Source organism: Lytechinus variegatus, chromosome 7 (assembly GCF_018143015.1).
Source record: "Lytechinus variegatus isolate NC3 chromosome 7, Lvar_3.0, whole genome shotgun sequence".
In the NCBI taxonomy this organism is placed as follows: Eukaryota; Metazoa; Echinodermata; class Echinoidea; order Temnopleuroida; family Toxopneustidae; genus Lytechinus; species Lytechinus variegatus.
The window spans coordinates 17,432,620-17,459,515 of NC_054746.1; the positions used below are offsets into that span (position 1 = coordinate 17,432,620).

The 26,896-nt window shown below is 35.0% G+C and overlaps 1 protein-coding gene across 1 annotated transcript; it reads right to left on the reverse strand.

Moving 5' to 3' along the window:
* On the reverse strand, nt 1–26,896 carry LOC121418602 (polyribonucleotide nucleotidyltransferase 1, mitochondrial-like). Its single transcript, XM_041612567.1, is given in 26 exon segments — nt 1–1,765; nt 2,304–2,382; nt 2,839–2,894; nt 3,469–3,575; nt 3,833–3,916; nt 5,016–5,160; nt 5,984–6,055; nt 6,704–6,813; nt 7,365–7,418; nt 8,026–8,115; nt 9,941–10,007; nt 10,616–10,639; nt 10,641–10,653; nt 11,427–11,491; nt 12,030–12,132; nt 15,793–15,889; nt 16,118–16,175; nt 16,642–16,693; nt 17,216–17,402; nt 18,027–18,188; nt 19,506–19,569; nt 19,789–19,838; nt 20,172–20,277; nt 23,438–23,512; nt 24,372–24,432; nt 26,548–26,896. Coding segments are annotated over 26 exon segments (2,346 nt in total). The 5' UTR covers nt 26,691–26,896; the 3' UTR covers nt 1–1,543.

Sequence of the window (26,896 nt, forward strand, 5' to 3'; positions counted from 1 at the left end):
TTGCTTTGCAAAAATCATGATTTAATCTCCCTATCACAAATACATAAATAATTGCAAAATGTAGGACAAAAATTGACACAATGGAGGCATGATATAAGAATTATTGTTATGGAGAAACTATGGTTTTCTTCTCCTCCATGGTGCCATAAAAAGATAAATTATACTGAGTAAAACTTTGGAAAAGTCTAAAGATGACATTTGATTTGCTTTTATCCAATGAAGTAAAATAATGGAGAATTAATTCTTGCCCTACATCACAAAGACATTATAAATTTGAATTTCTGATTAGATGAATTGCAACTATTGAAAAGTTGAAAAAGTCATAACAATTTTGTTTGTCCAACTTCGTTCAAAATTTCACCTTTTGGTTTCTTTGATTTTTCATTTTAACTTGATATAAAAGCAATTTTCCATTTTGGTTGGATTTCCACATGGCCAGATACAACCAATCCAAAGCATTTAAAAGAATTCTCTCAGAAACAAGTCTTTACGTTGGAATATTGTCTGTGCATGATTTATTACATGAGAAATGAAGGCATTATAGGTTCCATAGCAAGGACCTCAGCACACTTAACAATTCCTTGAAAACTGGTCCTCAAAAGGATAATTTTAAGATAGACTGAATATTCACAATATTGACATCCACTTTAAGAGAACCTGCTCATAAAGTTTCAAAGCATTAAATCATTCAGATCTTTGATCATGGGTATATTGTAGGGGAGCACCAATCTGGAAAAAAATAAGAAGATAAACAAGAGATGCCTCTATGGGGTGAAAGGCAATATAAATCTGGGCATAACAAAAACTTAACAATTGATCATGGAGCTGGTTTCTGTGATCAATCGTAAAAAGGAGCCTGACGATCGATCACAAGGCTTTAAGTAACAGGGCTCAGATGAGACCCATCTTACCATAGGAATATAGGTGTTGATGTGGTTTATGATATCAATACACAAAATGAGAGCTAGGAGAGGTAGTACTAAACATTGTACGATGTTTGATTCAAATAATGCACAGGTTTGAGTGTGTCAGTGGCAATGAAACACACTACAGGGTATTTACGATGTGCAACAAGAATGAGGCATCTGTATCTGTACTGAATTATTATTGAATAAAATTGTGAGTATCCCAGATGCCTGCAATGCCTTTAACATTACAATTCAAACTTGTGCTTTACTTGTTTTACTAAACATTGTATTGCATATATCTGCATAACTCTCTTCATGAGATATTGTGGAAAGGGGTGATGATGAGCTTCAGTTATGGTTCCTTGGTCACATTCTCCAGACATACCCTCAACAGTTGCAGGATTCTGAAGTCTCCCTAGAATATGAATATTCTTCAGCCAAATAAATCTCTTCCAACTGACTGGCAAGCCATTATCATCTCTGATGATGAATAAGGTGACGATGATGATGTTGATGAAATAGCCGATGATGCCAGTTTATATCTCTGACAGCATTCAAGATCTTGACAACAGCTGAAGTTGGTACTATCACATTTATACAGGATAGTCCCTATTTATTGATTGGAAAGTACATTATCATCTCTCTGAAGAGATCGACGATGAATCGGATGATGAGGTGGCAGATGATGCTCCCCCTCTTGTACCTCTGACTGCATTCAAGTTCCTGATGACAGCCGAGGCAGGTGCCATCAGGGCTTTACGGGACAGTCTCATCTTTCCACTGACAGGGTCACGACCAAAATACTTGACAGGTATCTCCTGGCCGACCTCTAACTTCAAGGCACTAGGATGGTTCACCTGAAACAAAACATTCCACATTGAAATACAGAAAGTAGCCAAAAATATGGCATGCATTTATTATACCGCTCATCACCATCAATGCCATGCACTAGGTTAAACAAATAAATGACTGGTCATGTGCCCATGCACAATCATATTATTAAGATCCACTTTGTATCTTACATTATGTATTAACAAAAGAAGTCCATAACAGCATATTACAGAAATAATATAGTACCGTGACTTGGAGTTGTGGAATGCACCTGTAATCCAATCTACATTGGGGAAATCTACATTGGGGAAATTACAAATTGATGCAGTGGTTCATGTCTTTTGGATAGTTACGTCAAACTGGTGAAACGAGCAGATGGGATGTGTGTCTTGCGACAAACCCCCTGTACAGAGGAATATGTAACAATCACCTAATCGGTTCATGTGTTCTTCACTCAACCACTTTTCCAACAAGTCTTGTCTACAGGTTTCATCCTGACTTTGCACTACTCTTTAATTGATAAAAATGGCTATTAATTATGAGCTCACAATATTTGTAACATACCTTTCTTTGATCCAGTTGTGAGTTGTGAAGTAATGTTGGTTGCATAGCAGGATACAGCTTTACCAGTACTCCATTATCCCTACATGGAAAAGAGAATTAAAGTACAAAATCAGTAAAAGGAAAGAATCTAACAATCAAGAGAAAAATCAAAATTTAATCATCATGAGATAGAACACACTACGTCTATGCAACAAAATAAGTTTACTGTAGATCTTGATGGATTGAGGCACATTGATGTTATTACAACTTTGTTTTGTATACATGTATAATATTGTTTGTAATGTATTAAATGCGTTTTGAATTTGATTATATGATTTGTGGAGAAATATCAAATAAAAACTCTCTTTGAAAAGAGAAAGTTCACATGATGCCAATGAATTATAATAATGTTTTATACATGTAGGTAAGAGGTTGCATTTAGAGTATTGGATCTAGCTATTCAAATCAAAGCACTAAATAAAATATCTCTAAAATTCATGTGTAAAAATAAATCATTTTAAAACAACATGACCCAATTAGAATGAGTTATTGTTACCTTAATTCAGATATAGTAGCTGTGTAGATACCTCCAAACTCCAAGTCTGGCTCTTTCTGCATAAGTTAAAGACAAAGTAGTTATTCATATACATTTAGATATTTAGGATAGATACCTCAAGAAGTATCACTTGTTTCTTTTCAATACTTCTTTCTTCACAACCATGGCCATTTCTCATAAAGAATGTGATCAATGAGTAAAATAAAAACAATTGAAATACATCACTTGCTTGGCCAAGAGTGACTAATAAACTTTTTTGGAATTACCAAAACTTTAGATAAAAGGTTCTAACACAAATCAGCATTTTAGTAAGTTTGTTACTATATTGTTTTTTGTCTTTCTGTTTTGAAGATTATTTTATCCATACTTTTTTTCTGGGATAGGTCACATCATACATGATGTACATTTCTAAACGACACTATGAGGAATGTTTAGTGATACAGCAAGGACACCTGTAATTATAAAGATTGTTCCTACTTCAAAAATGTAGACATGAAATATTATTTGTACTTTATTTCCAAACAGAAAATATTACATTTGATTCAATAAGATATATAGCATTGCTCAATATTCAATGCTATACACATATGATATTTGGGACAGTAGGAGATATCAAAGGTGATAACTTACATCTTCTAATAAGAGCTGTTCTATTCTTTCCTTTGCTTCACTCATTGCACTGGGTGTGGGAGCAAAGACGGAGAAGTGAGTTTCGTCAACAGGAGTAATAGTTACACCTAGATCAGAAGAGAAAAAAAATAACAACCTAAAAATTAACATTTTTTTTTTACTTAAATTCTTATTCACTTTCAAGTGTTTTGTAAGTAAATTTGAAAGATTTCTATGACGAGCCTCATATCAAAGCCACTTCTATCTGCATAACAACAATCACCCCACCCTACCCTGACCCGTTTGACCCTTTGGGATTAGGGCATTACCGTCAGCTTAAATCTGTATACTGAAGAGAATATCACAAGTAAAAAAAAAACCTTACCAGTTTCAACTCTCAATTTTTTTAAGTTGTATCCACCTGGACCAACAAATTTTGATCTCCTCTGTATTGGCACCTCAAGGTTTTCTGTGAATGGAAGAAACATAATAAACCCTCAAAATCTTTATTACATAATTGATTTGTGATTCAAAGGGTACAAATAGGTATACAATAGTATTGATTTAAAAAAAATATCCAATAAGATAAATATCAGGATTTCATGAACTCTTTCATCATTTAACCCCCCCCCTCACTTTGGTAAATCTCCAATTAAGTGTTGGTCACTTCTATGGTTCGCTACATCATTATATGAGCAAGGATGTTTTAAAATGGTGAGGGTGATATGAAATAGAAAAAAAAAAGTTTTTCGGTGGACATATTTTGCAGTATTACATGAACAAGTGGAATGCCCCTGGCGGTCTCACCTGCATCACACGATTCAATATAGCAGCAGTGCTGATTTTGAAAACTACTATAACTCGCACAAGATGTTCAGTGATACTTGGTTACTCTTATTTCCACGTTTTATGAACTAGACCAATACACTTACAGAGATATGATGGTAATTCAACAAATAACCCCAATGGCCAAAGTTCATTGACCTTACATGACCTTTGACCTTGATCATGTGACCTGAAACTCGCACAGGATGTTCAGTGATACTTGATTACTCTTATGTCCAAGTTTCATGAATCAGATCCATAAACTTTCAAAGTTATGATGGTAATTCAACAAATACCCCAATTCGGCCAAAGTTCATTGACCCTAAATGACCTTTGACCTTGGTCATGTGACGTGAAACTCATGCAGGATGTTCAGTGATACTTGATTAACCTTATGTATAAGTTTCATGAACTAGGTCCATATATTTTCTAAGTTATGATGACATTTCAAAAACTTAACCTTAGGTTAAGATTTTGATGTTGATTCCCCCAACATGGTCTAAGTTCATTGACCCTAAATGACCTTTGACCTTGGTCATGTGACATGAAACTCAGGCAGGATGTTCAGTAATACTTGATTAACCTTATGGCCAAGTTTCATGAACTAGGTCCATATACTTTCTAAGTGATGCTGTCATTTCAAAAACTTAACCTCAGGTTAAGATTTGGTGTTGACGCCGCCGTCGCCGCCGCCATAAATTGCTACCAAGGGTTGCGATATCTGTAATTTAGAGGATGGTCACCTGTTACAGGACTGTTGCTCTTCCTCAAGTCTCTGGGTTTCCTGATAGCCGATGCCATGATGTTGAGGATTTTACTCTTTGCTGCAGTACCCGCTTGGATGGCTTCTACAACGATCTTCATGGGCAATGGAACTTTCACATCTGTCTGGTAACAACATAGTGATACATTCCAGATTAGAATACAATGAGAAGTAGTAGAAGTAGTAGTAGTAGTAGTAGTAGTAGTAGAAGTAGTAGTAGTAGTAGTAGTAGTAGTAGTAGTAGTAGTAGTAGTAGAAGTAGTAGTAGTAGTAGTAGTAGTAGTAGCAGCAGCAGTAGTAGTAGTAGTAGTAGTAGCAGTACTCCAGTAGTAGTAGTAGTAGTAGTAGTAGTAGTAGTAGTAGTAGTAGTAGTAGTAGTAGTAGTAGTAGTAGTAGTAGTAGTAGAAGTAGTAGTAGTAGTAGTAAGAATCTTCAAACAACTTGTGTGCTGTGAAAGGCTGCCATGCAAAAGCCCGGTTTTAACATCCAAAGTCCTTTGGAAGCCTGTAGATACATTACTGATGCATGGTATACATTATACAAATAATGAATGTTTATGAGTGCAATGGACAGAAAACTTCATGAGGTGAAAGATGAAAGGATCCATTAAAAAAAGACGTAGCCGAGTTGAATGGACCATTCAATTGACACTTAAATTTATCAATTTTGATGCAAAATATGATCATGCAGTGTGATCTCGGTCTGTTCATTGATGCGTATGTTGCATACAATGCGCGCGTGCAATGGTCAAAATCGTATGGATCCAAAATTGCACTATGAATGGATCCTAAATTGCACGGTCGATGACGTCCTTGTAAAATGGTCCGAATGATCGATATCAAACAACCAATCAAATTTCAAGTATTTATGTAAGTGTCATCTAATACACAATAACAAAATATTATTATCATTATTGCTCTTACGACTGCTTCTCTTGTGTATACTCACCTGTAATGCTGTGATCCCTTTCTTGGTTCCTGCTAGCTTCATATCCATATCTCCCATGTAATCCTCGATGCCCTGTTACAAATAAACATTAAATTAATCTAGGACATATAGTGCTGTTGATGTTTAGTAAAGATATCACATTCATGTATGGATAGAAACCAAGTCATTTAGCACAAAATATGATATGCTGTCCATTACAAGCATTCGTTTGTCTATCCCTCTGTTTTTTTTCACTCACTCACACATTAACTCATTCTATCATTTACTCTCTCATCTGTTAATTAATTTAACTATTTATTTGTTCATTCATTCACTCACACATCTATTCATTCATCCAATATTAATTCACTCACTCATTTGTTTGGTAGTTCATTCCTTCATTGGTCCACTCATTTGTTTGTGCATTTGTTTGTCTCACTCACTCACTCACTCACTCCACTCATTCATTCACTCACTCACTCACTCCATTCATTCACTCACTCACTCCATTCATTCACTCACTCACTTACTCACTCTATTCATTCACTCACTCACTTACCCACTCCATTCATTCACTCACTCACTTACTCACTCACTCCATTCATTCACTCACTCACTCCATTCACTCACTCACTCACTCCATGCATTCAATCCCTCATTCATGCTGTTTATTATCATTGCTTTTACGGAGCTGCAGATAAACAAATACAATGTTGTCTGAATGAACCTTGCCCAACATACCAGTAGATCGGTGAGTATCCTATGGTCTTTGATTGTGAAGATATCATCAGGTTCTGTCTCTGTCACAACACCAATAGCTACCCCTGCTACAGGATGACTTATTGGTACACCTAGGGCATCAAAAATAAATTTCAATGAAGCATCAAGGAAATCTAAATAGATTTTTCATTATACCCCTCTCCCCACATGAAAAAAAGGTTCAATAAAACAAGCATATTAAAGGCAGAGATGTGTATGTTATATTTTATTCATTAATTAAATGTGCATATCTGACATAAACATAATAATACATTTAGAGGGTGTCATCTAAAATTATATAATCTATTCTGAGGCACACAATTACTATTACCCTGGCTGAAGTATGAGCTGCTGCTACAAGAACTCAGTGCATACAAGAAAGAACCCTGCCGGGCACCTATTCATCTCACCTGGGTTGAGTGCAGCACAATGTGGGTAAATTTGGTGCTGATTCTTAGAATGTGTCGTTAACTTGTTAGAAACTTTCATAGCAATGCTTAATGTATGACTACATACACGTCATTACTCGCAACGATGACAAAAAAATTTGGCAAAAATGACCGTTTAGGACATGATTTCGTCTCTTTAATGGCATCATTAAATATTCTAAAATTCTTCTGGGATTTTAATGTAATTGAAATACCTGAATCCATGAGTGCAAGACTGCCACCACATACAGTGGCCATCGATGATGAACCTGAAAAAGCAAATGGAAGGAATCGACATAATACCCAACTCTATACACAAACCCCAAAATTCACAACTGAAGTTATTCCCTCATAGCTTTTTTTGAAGCACACAAAAAAATAAGCAAAAACCGACACACGCTGCCCAAGTGCGAGTCTACTAACAGTTTTTATATAATTGGATCATATTCAGTATGCACATGCACTTGAGAGACCAATATGTCCATGGATTTGAAACTTCTCTTAAGAATTTGGTACTGAATCTCAATGAATATTGTAATATTAAAGGACACAATCTTCCATTTCATAATTCACTCACTCTAACACTGATTGTACCCAACATACTAAACCTTTTGAGAAAAGTGCTAAAATGAGTAGGCCTAGTCAAATTGTCATTTTCGAAGGAAAATAAATACAGTCCAGAGAGATGGTCCTAGAAATTTTCACAGAGAACTAATTATTGAAAACAAATTTATAGCCACTAAACTTTTATAGTCCTGGGATGTTAGATGATACCAAAGTATACTTTAATTATCCTTTACTAAAGTTTTAATCAGGCTTCAAGAATTGTACAGTATCACATCTGTCCCTCGCAGAGGAAATATAATGAATACATACCATTTGACTCTAAGACTTCACTGGTAAGTCTAATGGTGAAAGGATAATCTGAAGGAACCAAAGGTCTTAAGCCTTTCTCAGCCAGGGCTCCTACGAAGTAGAATAAATAAAGAGTTTCATCACTCAATAAAGATAAATTTTGTGCTCAGCAGGTGGAGTTCCTATTTCACCATTTCCATTTCCTGTTTTCCTCGAGTTGGTGTTTAAGGGGTTAAGAAATTGAAATCTGATGTCAATTTGACAAGTAGACCTAGTCTTGACCTCCAAATTAGAGATGAATGCCAATTTAGGGGTTCGCCAAGGTTAAAATTCTTTGCTTTTGTCACATAGAAGTAATATCCAAGTGTACTGAAATTATTTATTTATACTATTATAGATAAGTGATGGACAATTAAAATGTAAAACAAATCACACCACACTATCAATTATATAAAAGAAAACAAGTTTGTCACTGACATCTACAATAAAAATAGCAACAGCCATTTTGAATGAGCATGAGACAGCTTTTGAGAAGCGAGTTAACGATGAGTGCTTATCAATGAATGATGTAGATGGATCAATGGGCAAAACTTGTATAGAGTAAGCTACTACGGCTGTTTAAGCTACACCCATTTGCTGGTAAACTGCACACCTTTAATTTTGTATACATGGAACTTTAGAGGGATACCACTGAGCATGGCTGGAGTGACTACTTTAACAAGATTTCAACAATCATAAATCATAAATATCACGCCATGTGAGTGTATGCCTCATTATTTTAATAAATGAAAGGTATGGCATTCTCTAAAGCATCCAAGCTGATGACCATGATAGAAAGCAGCAAAGCAGTCACACATTTCAAATGTGTTTTCAAAGCCTGAAGACACTCACACTATTGCCTCAACAATTTGTACATCAAGTTTCTTCACATGATGATAGCGATGACAGCGAAATTGACAGTGACTTTGGATAATCATCAGACTAGGATTCAAAATTCTTTCCTCTCAATCATAAAGTGTGAATTCATTACAGTTCTACAGAGACAACCATCCTAGAACTAGACTTCATTTGCGTTTCGGTGAATATAATTACATTTTTTATGTGTATAGCAAAACTGTTATCATCAATAATCTAGAAATATTCCATATTGGCTCTTGTATATCAAAATCTAAAAAAAGCAGGCTATACCATAAGCCAGTATGAATATGTTATGTTTGATTTGTTAAAAAACATATTTAGTGTCCTTGACAAAAATGTTGAATTGTCTAGTTAATGACCAGCATGGTATATTAAGCATATAGTCAAGACATGCATTTCAATTAACACATCTACTGGTTCATTATGTCATTCTGACTGAGAACACAAAACGAGAAAGAGACCTATGCTTTCAACTATCACAGAAGTGTTCCAGGAGCCCGTTGCAGAAAGAGTTGCAATCAATCGCAACTCAAAAAAACTCATGCGCAACTTGATTTTCAACCAATCAACAATGCGCATTTGGGACTTGCGATTGATTTTTTGGCCTGCGTTTAAACGCAACTCTTTCTGCAACAGGCCCCAGATCACCCAACTATGAGGCCAGCCAGTGGCCTTGGCCTTATCCTTGGTCTCACTTTCTGCCCTCGTGTACAACACAGGGCTACAAAGAGCTGGTATAACTGCACACCTAAGAATATGACCCTTGTATAAAAGTACAATACTAAAAAAGAATAAATTCAGTTAGAACCCTTCCCCCATAAAAGCAAATGGCAACTTTAAATACAGTGCACACTAAAGAATGTGACCCCAAAATAAAAGTGAAATACTAAACATGACCCAATTCAATTAAAAACCCTCCCGCATCCTCCAAAGTTGACAAAGAATTTTTGTTTAAATGGCATACTTTATTACATTGCACACTAAAGAATGTGACTCAAAATAAAAATGCAATACTAACCATGACCTAGTTCTCTTCTATTGATGCCCCCTGTCCTGCCAGTTTCGTTGGTAGCATATGGTGGAAACTGTATTTGGAATAATCAAGTAGATATCAGTGAATTTTATCATTCCTGAACAAATTTAAAGAAATGGGCAGCTCCATAAGTAAAGATGTCTGACTCTTTTTTTGTAGGATCTTTCCAAATGATTTCTGTCTTGGTTTCTAGTTCATATGAAATTAGTCCAAACAGTGAAGGAGAAAATTGGGGTTGGATGTACAAATAGTTGATTATTATGGAATTGCTGAAGTCATCAAATATGAATAGCACGAACAATTTTTGTAAAAGTAAAGTCAAACTAAATTAAGTTTTTATAAAAGAAATTAATGAACAAATAAACAAATACATGAAATCTGATTTGGAATCAAAAAAGGAAAATTGAAAGAGATAACCTCTGAAAATGGATGTTTTGTACTTTCATGTACCTCATTAGATTTTACAAATAATGTCAAGAAATAAATGACTGACAGACAGACGGATGGATAGATAGATATCGAGACATCATCACGGCTAAGGCCAAATTGTGATGTATTTACAAGGTAATTATGACACCAAAAAAAAGTTCTCACAATAACACAGATATTAACAGACTGATGGTAATACTTTCTTCCACATTGGATCAATGATGCACATACCTCATAATGCAACATGAAGTTTTTTTTCTCTGACATCCCTGAAATAAAAATGGGCATGAAAGAAGTGTCTTGAATAAATACTAGGTATATAAACAGTTTAAGATTACTTCAACATTTCAAAACATGACAAAAATAAAGGCTTTAAAAGATAAAAAAAATATTCACAATGAACATTTTTGGTTTATTCTTTTGTCAGCATCTATTTGATTCCCTCAATTTTTTTCGTTCTAATAGTTCACTTATGGGCAATTCCAAGCACCCCTCATATGTGGGACCTTCCTGAAGTGATTTGTCTCATGGTTTCTAGTTTCTAGTACATACAAACATCTGTAATGCTCTCAAATTATTGTGGCTTAAGTAGCTCTCAAGTGAGGCAATAAGGGTCGGATGTACAAACAGGTTGATAATTTAATGGAATCGCCCTATGATACATACACACACACACGCACACATGCATATATATATATATATATATATACATATATATATTTACATATATATATTTATTATTATTATTATGATCAGAAGAAGAGTGTCAAGATCTATAACAGTAAGATATTTAATGAACTTCACAATGGGTCATTAAGACCCCCACCCCCCCCCCCCCCCCAACCCCAGTTAATTTCTTTCAATCAATGTATTTGTATGACAACCTGCAAGACATGACATGCAGTAAACATATATGATGTACCAATAACATTTTTGATGAAGTTGTTTCTGCTGATGGAATCTTCTTTTACATTAATAGTATTTGCTTTAATAAATATCTCTACAGACATAGTTCACTCCATGTGTTATGTTCATCACTTACTCCTGCCATAAAGGGTCTGCCCTCAATGCTGACTCGATAGAATCAAATGTTACTGTACAAAATACCTGAAATGGATTGAAAAAAAAATAACAGCTAAATTATATTATGTACTAAATAACATTACTATAAATAAAATTTGTAAGGAACACTTTCCATTTCCAGAACTAGTATCATTTATCAAAACATGAGGATACCAAACAGAATCAAGATACTGGGAGCTACTGCAGAGATTATCTTCTTAAAGGTTGCAGTCTCCAGGATACTGATGAAATGAACATAAAAATCTGACATAAGGTATTGGGGGCAGTACTGTTGATTTCAAAATTACACAAAAATGCATTTAGGGCATTTGTGTTTACATCATAATTTTGTTTTTCCAACACTAGCTGGAAATTACGCACATGAAATATACGAACAAAATATTGATTACAAAAACAGGTTTTACTAAATTCAATCAACTCACTATCTTAGGAATAAAAAACAACATGTTCCTAATACAAAATTGGATACAAATAATAGTTTCGTCTATGTCATTGAAGTGCAAACCTGATGGCAAAACTGGAGTCATACTTGAGATAGATAGAAATGTGAGAAAATTCTTACTTGTGTTTGACCTCTCTGAAAGAGTGCAGAGCCATGTAAGGGTTTGTAGAGATCTACAGAACAAGTGATGTCACGCATCTCATCTGCTTCTCTCCCATCACACCTTCAGTTACAATAGAGGAAGATTGATGAAATATACAATGATAATGAAATATAAAACTGTAGGACACAAGTAATGTTGTAACCCGCACCCGTTGCGGTACGGGTTAACCTGCCGGTATGCCTCCGATCGCGGGTTGCGGGCCGGGCCGAGTTCATTCTCAAACCCGCAGACCGTCATGCGAAAAAAAGGGAGAATAAACGACGCATAATAAAAACATTCACAGTGAAAATTGAGTTAAGATCATGTGCTTCTTACGTGGCAGATTCTTTTAGAGACGTAGATATTTCCTTTTAAAAATGCCGGCGTATTTTTGTCTTGTGAATAGTGAACAGGACTGAGTCTGAGACAGTTCAACATGATAAATACATCGAGTTGCTCTCTTTCAAAGGCCAGCGCCAGTGCGTACTCGTGCATGCAGCGCAGTCAAAAGCAACCGCATGGGCCAATGAAACTCGATGTTGAGTTTCCCGTCCCATTTTTTCCAGCTCATAATGAGGAACCGATTTCATTATTCATTATTTTTCAGATGAAAGTTTGACCTTTTGTAACCTTTTAACGCACTTTATTCCGTGGAACTTGAAGCCAGGGAAAAATTAATCATTTTTTTTTGGGGGGGGCTCCATTTTCATTTTTTTTTTGCAATATTTCAGGGGCTCTTTTCAAATGCTACGTTTTTGTATTTTGAGGAATACCTGTTCACTTATTAAATTAATTATTACTTGTTTAATATTGTATGATTTTTAAAGTTTTTTTCATGCCTAGAATCATGGATGTGGGTGTGTTTGTGTGGGTGAGACTGTGAGTTGAACTTGATATAAATGAATTTAATATCTAATTTTTACTCCATCTAATTCCAGTACTTGGCCATGTAATAAAGGCCCACATACCCTTACTTTTCCTGAAGTTCTTTGAAAACGCAGATCTCCACGAAAATTGTATTTCTCTATGGGGGAGTCTAAATTTGGTGAGAATGAACTCATTAATAACTTAAATATACATGACAATGAAGAAATCATCAAACTTCATTGGCAGTTTTGAAAAATACACTTGAAATATAAACTCTGTTTGAAGCAGAAAATCACCATCATTGAGGCCTTTACAGAGCAAATTGTCCCCCAGAGCTCTGGCAGAGAGACAGAGCTCAGACTAGCCAGCACAAGCGCCAATGCGTACGTGGGTGAGTCTCCCGTCGGCCTTGAGCATTGAGCTTTGATGATTTTTTTTGTCTGATATTTAACTCATCCCCTGGAAAAATAAAACAAATGATTTTTAAGTTATAATTAGCAAATAAGATAAGTTATTTTGGATGAGTACTAGGCCGTATGATAACTCACCAATGCGAGGTTACTAGACTTTGGGATTTATTGAGGTAGCTCAACCATACCTCGAGAGATGTTCGTGCAGGCTCCACCACTTCTACGGTTGTTGAGTGGAGCCTGCACGAACATCCCTCGAGGTATGGTTGAGCATGCAGCGTCATTCCATTCACAAAAAAGAAAGAAAGAAAAGATTTGCAAGTATTTACAAGATATACAAGTAATTGTCTTACTGAAAAGCTTATATTAATGTTTTAAATCAGGTTTGAATCTAGATATCCAAATTATTTTCAGAATTTGATTTTCAAACGCGGGCCAAATTTCATAACGCGGGCGACGGGAAACTGAACATCGAGTTTTAGCGGCCATATTATAGAATGAAATACAAAAACAGAAGGAAATAATATAGAGATAAACGAGAAGAAAAAATTGACTGTATCATTATCCAGGTATTTATTGCAATTTTGATTACTTTATAGACGAGGTCCCATAGAATTGAATATTGTAATTATGATTGTTGTGAGTCGCAGTGTCGACCGACCTGGACTGAAAAACATTGCCGTCTGCCGATCCTTGCTGGGCAGCCTGGGCTAGCTAGCGCGCTGAGCTGCGGCTCGCTAGCTCCGATCCGAGGCTTTAATTGCGTAATGCTTTCAATTTCGAGATCAGAGCGGACCCATTTCGTGGTACAAAGTCACCCAAAAAACATTTTCTCTCCGGAATAAAAGGCGAATTTGCAAATTGTAAGTAAATTCACTCTAGGCTAGGTAGTAGTAGACATATATTTTCCTGATTTGAGCCTGTATAGTGTGGGGATTGCAGAAATAATGTTTTTCATTTTTCAAAGATAAATTGACTTGCGGGTTAAAACCCGACGGGTCAGCGGGTCCCGCTTACAAATTATTGGATTATACGGGACGGTACGGTTCGGGTTTTCACTTGCGGGTTACAGCATTAGGCACAAGAACTATGGGTGTATATAATCACACAGTTTTTATATATATATATAAAAACTGTGTGAGTAAAAAAAAACTTGACACCTCACAAATCCCCAATTTAGTAAAAAAAAAAATGGTATGAATGCATAATCATTATATATCACTTGAAAGAGTATCTTCTCCCAAATAATTTGATACCATAATTATGGGGTAATGTGTTAACATTTGGATGATCAGGAGGTATTCTTTGCAGTGATGTAAACTTTGATTTGCACCAAAGTAAGGCATGATTGCAATGAATGAACCCCAGATGCCAATGCCAATCCTACATGAGTTAGTAGACATATTTGCAAATCCCTTTTCAATGAAATTAACTTGAGAATCGATGCTTAAATTTGTTATTGAGCAATTATAATATTAATTACTGAAAAAAGGTGTTTTAAAATAGATTTTAATGGAAATCTTGTAGGATTATGACATTATTGACATCTGGATTCATTCATTGCAATCATGCCTTACTTTGGCACAAATCAAAATTTACATCACTGCAAAGATTACCTCCTGATCATCCAAGCTTTAATACATACCCTATAAATATGGTATCAAACTATTTGGGAGAAGATAGTCTTTCCAGTCATATATGATTATGTGTTCATGACATTTTTCCTTAAACTGGGGATTTGTGAGATGTCATATTTTTTTACTCACATGGTATATACTCTACTGCCCTGTAAGAGCTATTGAATGTCATACAAACTACCCAAATCAATTAGTCATTGATTTTAGACAATGGTTTCCTAAAGTTGTGGATTACCTCAAATTTAAAAGAGGTTTATCAGAAATCTTAAAGCTACAAAATATTAGAATTACTAGATGACAGGAATTCAATATCAACACTACTGCTACAACTACTACTACTACTACTTCTATTACCATACTTCTACTACTACTACTACTACTACTACTACTACTACTACTACTACTACTACTACTACTACTACTACTACTACTACTACTACTACTACTTCTACTACTACTGCTACCACCACCACTACTACTACTACTACTACTACTACTACTACTACTACTACTACTACTGCCACTAATACTACCACTACTTCTACCACTACTACTACCACTACTACTACCACTACTTCTACCACTACTACCACTACTTCTACTACTACCGCTACTACTACCACTACTACTTCTACTTCCACAAAAAAGCACACTGATCATTGTTGTCCTTATCTGTAATACAACTCCATAAAATGTCATTTACATGAAAACAAAATGACAAATGCAAATAAAAAGAGACATTATTTCACTTTTAAGCATAACAGAAAAGAGTAATTTCCGTCAATCATGATTCAACATTACAAACAGTTTATATAACAATAAAATACCTTTTGTCCTCTTCCAGAACAATTTTTCTGAAGACCTCTTTGGCTACAGCATGAAAGGCATCAGAGACTAGTGATGGGTTTTCATCTGGAAACATTTCTACATTAAAATATATAAAAAAAAAGGTTTCTAGAATAATGAGGAAAATGATAAAACCTCACATCTATTACTTCTTCTATACCATCAATATTATTTCAATATAAATTTACAAGAACAAACAATCAAAGAAATACATAAAGAATGAATAATTTCTCCATCAGCGTCATTGACTAAGAACTTTCAGCCTTGACTGCAATCAAGAGTCATATGTAATATGTTTGTTATTACCTAGTACAGTTGAAAGATGTTGCTCTCTGACTTCACTTGCGGCATTGTCTCTTGAAAACTGGAGAATAAAATAGAAGAATACACCATGGTAAAAAAAATCTCCACACCTATGTTATCCTATAATATATCTTGTTTGCTAAGAAAAGATATCTTGGGTTTACATACTTATTACATATGTGTTGTATGTTTGAATGACATACATGATTTATGAAAAAAGAGGTCATTAACTAAAAAAAATAAAGCCCTTATCAATTTAATCATCATTACTTTGCTGTATACGGTAACATTTCATATAATATATAAACACTAGTAAATTCATTCATTATTTTAGGACTCCATATCTTGAAACCATGTGACCTTTAACTTAATAAGCAGTACTTGAGAAACGAATACCAATCAGGTTTTGGTTTGATATCTTTAGCACTACAGTCACAATAATGAAAGTGACTTCTGACAGAAAGTATGTCAATGGAGTTTAATGCAACAGCCTTGGTCTGGATAAAAGTCAATTAATTTTATATTACCTTATTGTGGGTAGGGTCTGTGTAAACTGCATAATACTGCTCTGCTGTTAATCTGTAGTTACAGAAAAAAAATAGTACACAAATGTGTAATTGTACTGGTGCAAAAGTAATCTGTTTCTAGTAAGCTAAAGTTAGAATATTTCTATTACTCTTAGTTTAAATTTGCCGTACTGACTCCCTATCAAAGATCTGATAGTTAAAGACACAGTATTCTTGGGTTTTTTTTTTCATTGCATTGGTTGATCAGCATTCCAATCAATACTTAACAACAGGTCTCCATGCTACTCAACATCTGGTTCTCAAAACCTTATGAAAACTTGGGAGAAGATCCTTTGTCTATGCATTCCCCCACTTTGTGGAATAGCCTCCCTGAAGACATCAAACTTCAATCTCTGTTGACTCTTCTAAAAAATCTAATCAAAATCTCTCTACTTACTTCACAGACCATTGCAAACTGAATTACTCAAATTGTTATGCTCTTGATAAGTATACTATCTCATAATTACAACCGTTATCTCCTAACTGGAGTACTGCTCAATATTTATAGTGAAATTAAGACAAAAGTTTCCCTTACCTTCTAATATGGTCTAGTATCTCTGGTGGTGGTATACCTGCCGGTTCATACTCCCGCTTCTCCTTTCCGTATTCTTTAGCGAGCTTCTCAATGCTTCTTACAATGATCTGGGTTTCTTTTAATCCAGCCTTCAAAGCTTTCAAGAAGTCTGTTTGGAGAACATTGTCTGCTGAGGCTTCCACCATTACTGTCATGTAAATACAGATTTGAACAAATTATACAAGATACTAATTGGAGAAGAACGAAAGTGGATAGCTGAGATCATATGCCTCCTCTGAATGAAACTAGATAGTTGAAATTATTTCCCTTTTCTAAATGGAAGCAGATAGTTTAAATAATATCCCTTCTCTGAAAAGAAGCAGATAGTTGAAATTATATCTCCTCTATGAATGGAAGTAGATAGTTGAAAATATACCCCTTCTCTGAATGGAATTGGATAGTTAAAATTATATCCCTTCTCTGAAGCGAAGTAGATAGTTGAAATTACATCCCTCATATGAATGCATTCGGTGTAATTAAAAATTATCTTTGACAGTTGGAGGGGCTGTGGGACCTATGCCTTTGCCAATCAAATTTGGAAATTGTCTTCTTTAATTATTGTACCAATTACTAGGGACATATAAACAGCCAATTGAAGAAGACTTGCATACAAGAGGAATGGATCTTGAATAGACTATTATTTTGTTTTATTGGGTTTTTATTTGTTTTTCTTTAGCTTTGCTTCAGATTTCTCTGACATATAACCCACATACAATTTGATGGCATAAAAACCTGAATATTTTTCATTCTTAAACTAAGTCTTCAATCTCACCTAGATTACTCTTCTTTGTGCCAGCTACAACCATGTTAATAGTACTCCTTCTCATATCTAATCTAGTTGGATTAATCATGACCTCTTCATCTACCAATCCTACTCTGACAGCACCTACTGGACCATTCCATGGAACATCAGAGAGGGCAAGTGCGGCAGAAGCTGAGGGACAATAAAAAAAAGGAAATTAATGTCATGGTATACACTGTATAAGATTCTTATACAAATGATGCATATTTAGCAAGGGCATCAGTACGAGGTACCTGCACAATGTATATGTACAGTTCTAACATGGCTGAGGCAATAGTAAAGGGTGTTTGAAGAATGGGTAAAACTAACACTGAATCAAAATGATATATGCATTATTTGTTTTATACGATAGTGTTGTGGACCCTTGTCTTTTTTAATAATAAAATTATTGTCATCCAAAAATCGCAACTGGTCATGACACTCAACTTATGACTACTCATCATGTGTCAAAGGTAAAACTAGCATATCAGGCAAAATAAATGCCTGAGCCATGTGACAAGCTTAAACAATCATTTGATTAAGAGCTAATCCTATACAGTAACATAGTGCCTGATTTTAATTTTTAAACACTTTTTTCACTGTTCCAATCTTGTCACAGCTACCACCAATACATAATGTTGAATACCAAGAACAAGGCATAAATGATTTGTGTCTCGCCCACTTGCGAAATTAACCAGAAATATCGTAATTGGGAATGCAACAGAATTGGATATCAAAAGTTCATTGTAAAATTACTGGAATGAAATGACATTTGTCAAAAGAGTCTTGCACCTAAACTTTAGCGTTGACCTCAAAATGACATTTGACCTTACCATGTGACCTCTGAACACAATAACATGCAGGTCTCCTAAGTACAGCTACAGGCCAAGTTTGGTTCGAAAGTGACTCACGGTTGCAGAGTTATGTCATAACAATGACCTCAAAATGACCTTTGACCTTACCATGTCACCTCTAACGGTGCCATGATATGCAGGTCTTCTACAACCCAAGATTGGGTGAAAAACGAATTACAGTTGCGGAGTTATATGTCCTAAGAGATTCTTGAACATAAACTTTAACATTAACCTGAAAATGACCTTTGACATTACCATGTGACCTCCAACGGCAGCATTACATGCAGATCCCTTAAGTTCATCTACCATCCAAGTTTGGTTGAAAAGTGACTAACGATTGCGGAGTTATATGTCATAATGTTTGTGGGTAAGACAAAAAGTATGTTAATGGCAATTTTCATGAAATAAATTACAATACAATTTTGTAGATTATGTCCCAGAGAACCTGTGTGCCGATTTTTAGCACGATCGCGCGGTCATCGGCCGAGATCTCAAGGGGGGGCCTGGGAGGCCCCCCCCCCGGCCATATGACCTCCCAAAAAATCCTGGACCTAGAGAGGGTTAATTAAACAATGACAAAAAACATTCATACAAAAAGAATGCATTTTTATTTTACCTCCATTAATGCTGATAACACCTGGATCATGCAAGCCATCTACTGCTAATAAATTGCACATAACCTGGAGATATGAAGGGGAAAAGGGAAACATAAATCTGAAAAAGAAATATATTTTACATTACTAAATTCAATTCAGTATAGTTTGTCTATTTCAAAATGAACACACAGTCAACTAGGTAGAAAGATGTTGGATCATGAGGTAAACAGTGTTAATTTCTTTGTCATCTTTATGTCAATATAAGAGTGACAAAAAATAATAATTGTTGGTATTCATACATACCTGAGTATCATAAAAGAATCCTTTGGGAAAAAGTGGTCTGATTGATCTGTCTAGGAGAGAGAAAGAAAATGAAATAAAATTCACATTTCACTGCATTTAAAAAAAAATCAAACTAAAGTATTATTATATATAAACAAGACTGTACAGTGATTTTTCAGAAAATAAGTTCTCAAAACCTTTGGCTTTGACATTTTATTATTTTTGCAATTTTATAAACATTGGGAGGTTTCATTTGGGTTTCTGTGGTATCAGTTGAGTGTCTTTACTAATTTTGCTCATTAATAAACACTTAGGGGCAAGCAATGTCCCAATGCAATTCAATATTATGGATGTAAAAGGGATAATAATCTTTCAAATCTTGTCATCATTATGAAGTGACTTACCTATCATTCTACTTGTAAGTATCTCTTGATCAGTAACGCCCCTCTCTCTCCTAAGATGATTGGTGGGTATTCTACCTGCTGCTGCAGCCTTTTGCCTGTAATCAACCTTGGAAGTAAAAAGACGCAGGAAATGAAATTTAAAAATAACTTTAGAAGATCAAAATATATGTAATGGGTAATCTTTAATTCTGTTTGACTTTTTATGGGTAGCTTATTTCAAAATCATTCTTAACTCTCATTTTCCCGGGGGGGGGGGACATAATGGCCCCCCCTTGATAATTTTCGCGATATATCTGCTGCGCAAAATTTTGGGACCTCGCCGCTCACTGACTTTACTTACTTCGCACAAATTTTGAGACCGAATTTGTGATGCCCGGGTACGCGGTTACAACATTCCGTCAGACCAAAAATTGCTCATAAACGTGATTTCATGTACAAATCTAATGCAAATTGTGTATTTAGCCAAAATTCATAAATGTATCATTATTTCTACTTTTACTGATTAAACTTAATTAATTTTGCCTTGTTTATGATCAGAATTAAGTCTGGAATGATTTCCATTGAAAACACAATAAAAAACAAAAAGTAAAAAAACCCAAAGAAATACATAAGTAATAAAAAAAAAAAATACATAAGAAATCGGTCTTGGTTCCAGAATTTTTTTATTCACAATTGTTAGGAATGCTATAAAGAATATTTTCACCAAAAAATAGCATTCTAGGAGCTTTATTTAGTGAATCAGAGCAAAAAGTATGATTTCATGAATAAATTAGCATAATTAATTCATATAAAATAAAAATATATGAATTCAGTGAAATTTACCAATGCAACTGCGTAGATTACGTCATTCTCTACCAACATGCAAATTTTTGTTGTGATCGCGCAATCCACGGCCGAGATCTTAAGGGGGGCCATAATGGCCCCCCCCCTCCGGAATGACTAGAATCAAAATAACCCGGGAGATTTAGGGTTAACTAAATTTCCTGTATTATCTGTATGTACTGAGCCTGGAATATACTGGCAGCTCAAGCTACAGCTGGGGAATAATAGTTATGTGTGTATTCTCTGGAAAATGAGCCATTCATAGCATGCTATTACTGAACATTCACACTAGTTTGATAGCCTAATTCAACAACTTTCAATGAATTCCTAATTCTTTATTACAAACATAATAGTAAACTAGAATTTTAATTCGTCATGAGGATGAATTAGGTGATCTGTCTCTGATTTTCATGATCATGAATACAATCACCATGTTTATTGAGATCAATACGATGCTCATATTGAAAACTAATCGTTTATTACGAAAAGAACATGTTGAATACTCTTGAAAAGAGGGAAATGAGAATATGTGAAATACATGTAGGTGTAGGCGATACACATTGTACATGTTATAGGCCTATTAAAAACAATTTTAACCTACTTTATTGTGCGATATTTGAACTAATATACCTTGTACAATGCACAGAGTAATATGCTACAATTGATTATACATGTAAATTTATCTTGATGTGTATTCCCTTTAGAGTAACCTATATCGTCCAATGTTTTATTTTGATTTATGTCACCCTTTTTATTTTTTTTATTTCATCTTTGTTTTGTGATTTTACTGCTTTTGAACTGTTTTAAATCATTCCAATTACCTGTAAATATTGTGATTTTATGTGATTTTGAATACCAATAAAACACATCATTAAAAAAAAAAAAAAATATACCTTGTAATGGTGATTAAGGAACATTTGCGAAAAGTTGAAAAGAAAAAAAAAGAAAAAAATTTATGTCCACTTTTGGGTTCGAACCCTCGACCCTAAGGATGCAAGTCTGGTGCCTTACCAATTGAGCTGCACTGTATCCCATAGACTTTCTACACAAGCAAATTAAGAGGATCTCAAATCCAATTTTGCAAGTGAAATACGGGCATGATCCCGGCATCTGATCGGAAAACGAAGACCACATTTGCGATAGCTTACAATCTCAGCTACAACATACTTCAAGCTCAGAGAAAACCAACCAATAGAAATGGAGATATGGCTTGCGAAATAGAGGAATGTAAAATCCAGTTTTGAGGAAAAGTCATTTCCCATAGAGATTGCACACAAAATGAGCGAAAATGACATGCCTCTATAACTTGCCATTTTTCAGGATGATTCATTCCTTTAAAAGTGAATAAAGGCATCAAATTAGAAAGAGTATGTCCTCAGCTACAACATATTGAAAACTGAGCGAAAATTGACCAATATTTAAGTCAAATTTGCATAATTATGATGACGTCATAAGTAGCAAAATGGGAATTTTGAGTTCCGACGCCATTTTGATGACGTCATGATAAAATTTCGGGTCAAATGTCACATGAAATCATATCTCCCATCCATACTCTATTCGAATATGAAAAAAAAATTGGGGGTCAACGACTACCTGAAGAGCTATAATGAATTTTGTATAGGCATGTTTTTGCACATATATTGTCTATGGTTAGTGCGCGCGCGTGCTGTAAACTTTGATGAAGGCTAATTCCGTTATTGCTTGTCGTAGAAGGTTGATCAAGGTATCAAATTGTTCAGAATTTTATTATCGGTGCATTGATATGAAAAACATGGTGATCCTATGTTTTATAGTGCCGTTACGCGCGAGAACGCGCGCGTAACTGTGCGCGCGCGCAAATTTTTGAAATGCTTAAAATCACCTGAAACGTACTGTTTTGGTCAAAAAGCGATTTTGAGCATTTTAAAATTTTGACGCGCACATCGTGACCTTTACATGACCTTTGATGACATGGGCAGTTGACCCTTGACCTGAAGTTAATGTGATGTAAATATTGTTAATTTTTGATAATTGATAATGAAGATATGATTGATAATGTGATTTTACAAAATGGCGTCTAGATGACGTCATGATGACCTTTTGACCTTGAACTTGCTTTATGCACATCACATGATAAGTCCCCATATCTGATGATATTTTGAAGATAATTGATGATGTAGATTTGGAGATTTTATGGTAACAAGAAAAGGGTGGAAAAATAAAAATTAAGAAATAAATAAACAAATAAATAAAAATTAAAAAGAAAATTCTTACGAAATTAATAGTTGATCTGTCGATTGACAGATCACCTAATAAATGTTGTAATATCATGTAAACTGAATGCATGATGTCATTTCAAACTGAATGCTATCATGACCAACAGCAATATCTACTATCCGTGAGTTTTTCATACTCTGCCTAATATTCGCAACCTTCCTGTATTTGTCAAATCTTTATTTACTCACTGTCAACGGAAGAAATCCAGGAGACGATGAATTCTTCTTACTGACTGCGGTAACCATGACAGATGTATCTCCGATCTGAAATACAATAAAACAGGAATGCATAATTAATGTATACATTAACTAGCATTGGAATATACATACAAATATTATAAAAAATATAACATTATTTTTAAAAAATCTACAAAGTTATGATTTATAAAAGATCTATTAAAGGAGATTTTTCTTCAAATTTTAGTGTGACTTTTACTTTTAACAAAAATATTTACATAAATTCAAGATGCAAAAGGAATATGGATAACTCTTTCACCACAGGTACTTGATCCAAACTGAAACAAAAAAGGTGCTACCCAGTATATAAAATGGTTTAGGCTAGATAGGTAAAAGAACATAAAATTGTATATTCTCTCCAGTCTGAGAGAATAGACAAGAAGAATGGATTATCAAATAACATTGTCAAAATAGATATTCAATCATACACATAGGAGACACCAAATTTTTTTTTCTTCATAAACTGAAATGTTTATTTAGTCTTTTAAGAACCAAAGTGAGACTTTAGTACATGTTAACAAGTAAAGTAAAATAACAATTAAAATACCATCATAAAACATTACACTATTTTCAAATATTGGCCTTGATTATCTGCATTTTAAAAGTACTTCCTAAAGATATCTAGAAATATGAGACTCAACCATAAAACAAAATGACTAGGCCTAAATGTTTATTTAATATCCATTCAGAAGTATCAAAAAATGAAGAAAACAAAACATAAGCATAAAAATTCATTCATTCAATAAATATCATGCTCAGTAATTGAAAATCAAATAGTAAATCATGTGTTAAATATGCACTTTGAGCATTTAATAGTCTGGATATGGAATTATGTAACTTTAATTATATCAATACTTCATTATCTTAATCTATTCAGCTCACTTACCTGAGCAGTTGCACATCCATCAGCCAACTTTGCCAATTCCCCAGTAGACAGGATAAGTGGACTATAAAGTTAAAAGGAAAGGATCATAGATTATGCTATAATTTTGCTACAACACTTACTTAAATAAAATATGAAAATACAGAAGTGTAGGCCTACTATAATTTGCACAAAATGATAAGTTTCAAATTTCAATTTTGAAAAGTTTAGAAGTTTTAGCAAAACAACTTAGTTACAGTCATGTTCCTAAATGTATGCCATGGAGTACCTCAGGCTCAAGCGATGTTCGTGCAAGCTCCACTCCACTTCCGCTACACTACGCTCCACCTACCAGAACATTGAGCCCCAAAACTCGCTCTGATACTCCGATTGGCAAACGTGGGAAAAAAATGCATATTTAATGTAAAAATCCTACATTGATCGAAACTAGCTAAACAAGGATGTTGTAGTAAGTAACCCCACCCCCATACAGGTCTACTACTGACGGGGCCATCTAGAGAGGGCGCTAGGCCACTTGGGACGCTGGAGCCAGAAGAACATCGTATTTGAAGCTGCTACTGAACAGAACAACATTGACCTGAGAAGTCTCTCCAGAAACACAGGTATTTATCTGTTTTCTGCTCACTAGAGCTCATTTACCCACCCATGGGTTCATATCGTCTCGCGAGCGAAGGATTATCAGTCATACGAACGCGACACACCACTACACTTCGAAAATACAGTGGGCTTTTGCCCACATAAAATATTATGTATAAATAAATATTCCACATCCTGCTATGACACTTACCGAATCATTTAGATCCTTCCGTGACTTCTCCTTGAAGTTTCTTTCGAAAAATATGTATATTTTCTTGATCTTTAGTGAAGATTTTACGGAGATAGAAATCAGTCAGCGTTGATATCAATTTTCTCCTGAAGAGGGCGCTCGATTTATATTCATATCAAAGACACGACAAGGGAAAGAATAGGCACCTACACTATTTTACACGCATATCGACGCAAGGCATTACGCAAAGTCCGTGAAGTGTCCAATCTTTTCATTGTATAGACTTTGGTATACCGTATACGTATTATTGACGTTCGTCAAAGCTTGTACTGCTGGTTTCTTTCCAGGCACGTATATTATTTTCATTTTTTTTTATCAGTCATCTTTTTAAATTAATGCAAATGAGTGTTATCATCACCAATAATAATCATTAATTATGTTTTTTGAAGGCATTTCATTAATTGGTGCCCATAATTAGTAAATTAATCATGAGGATTGCGCATTCAAAGAATTTAGATACAGTTATAAAATTACCGAGGAGCTGAATCAAGGTTGTGAAATTATTAGCGCCACCAACGGGCTTCCTTGTATTTCTGTGGAAGAGACAAGCGAAGTCACTTTCGAGGCCGAGGTAAGCAAAATGTGCTTTTTTTATCGGATTATTATTTTATTATTATTATTATATTCAGCAAAATCTTGCTACTTACCGGCAAGAGCCCCGGTGCGTAGCGAGAAGGAGCTTCGGCAAATATTACTTCAGCAATGAAGCGATGTTTGCCGACTACTTCGAAATCCAGGGTCAAACACGGTCTATTGTACGAGGTTAGTACATACTAACCTCGTACAATGTGTGAGTGTCATTTACCAAACCTAGTGGTCAAGCTAGGGGCGCGACCGCTACAAGGATAAGAAGCTTAATTTCTCACTTTTCATCCTAATTTCACTCCATATCCATCCTCCACTTTGTATTAGTAAGTTAGTCACTCTTAGCCTAAAAATTGGTGATTTTAGAGCCAATGTCGAGTTCCTCACACAATTATTCGCTACCAATGGCAATTTCAAAACATCGCATGCCCATGCGCGAGGGTCTGAGCTCGGACCCTTGCACATGCACAATATTTTTTTTTTGCAAAGACACTTACGTCCGTGATGATGGCTATAACATTTTATTACTTTATGTTAGGAATCCCTACCGGAAAAAAAAGGAAAAAATGTGATAAAAATAAAACTGAATCATGTGAATGAAAAACAAAAATTGAAACTTTTTAATTTTGGGGGTAAAATTACAGATTAATTGTAGATTCTCCAACCACCATTCATAGAGAAAACATTGAACAGAAAGGTGTTAAACATGCTTGTAGTCTACACTGAAAATGGTTGGTCATATTCATAAGTCAATGTGTGATTTTTTACCTCTGCCCAATTACTGCTTCCACACTGCCAGTTGATGTTGCATAACCTGTGGCAAAATGCTTCAATCTTCTAGATTTCGTGGACCACTGGCAACGTCGCGGAGTTCCTACAGCATATCGCATGTGTACTAATGCACGCCACATTTTTCCTGTCAACCAAATGATGATAATATAACTTCATATGGAGTAAACGCAAAAGAAGCGAGAGCCGAGTGGGTCTCTCAGTGAATCTTCGTGTCTCTGAATTAATGATACCGGTACGGTACACTCTTTCACTCGGTGAGCTGCCGGGGTAGTATTCACGAGATGCCGCTGATCATCCCGCATGCACGCAGCAGCAGCAGGGCGAA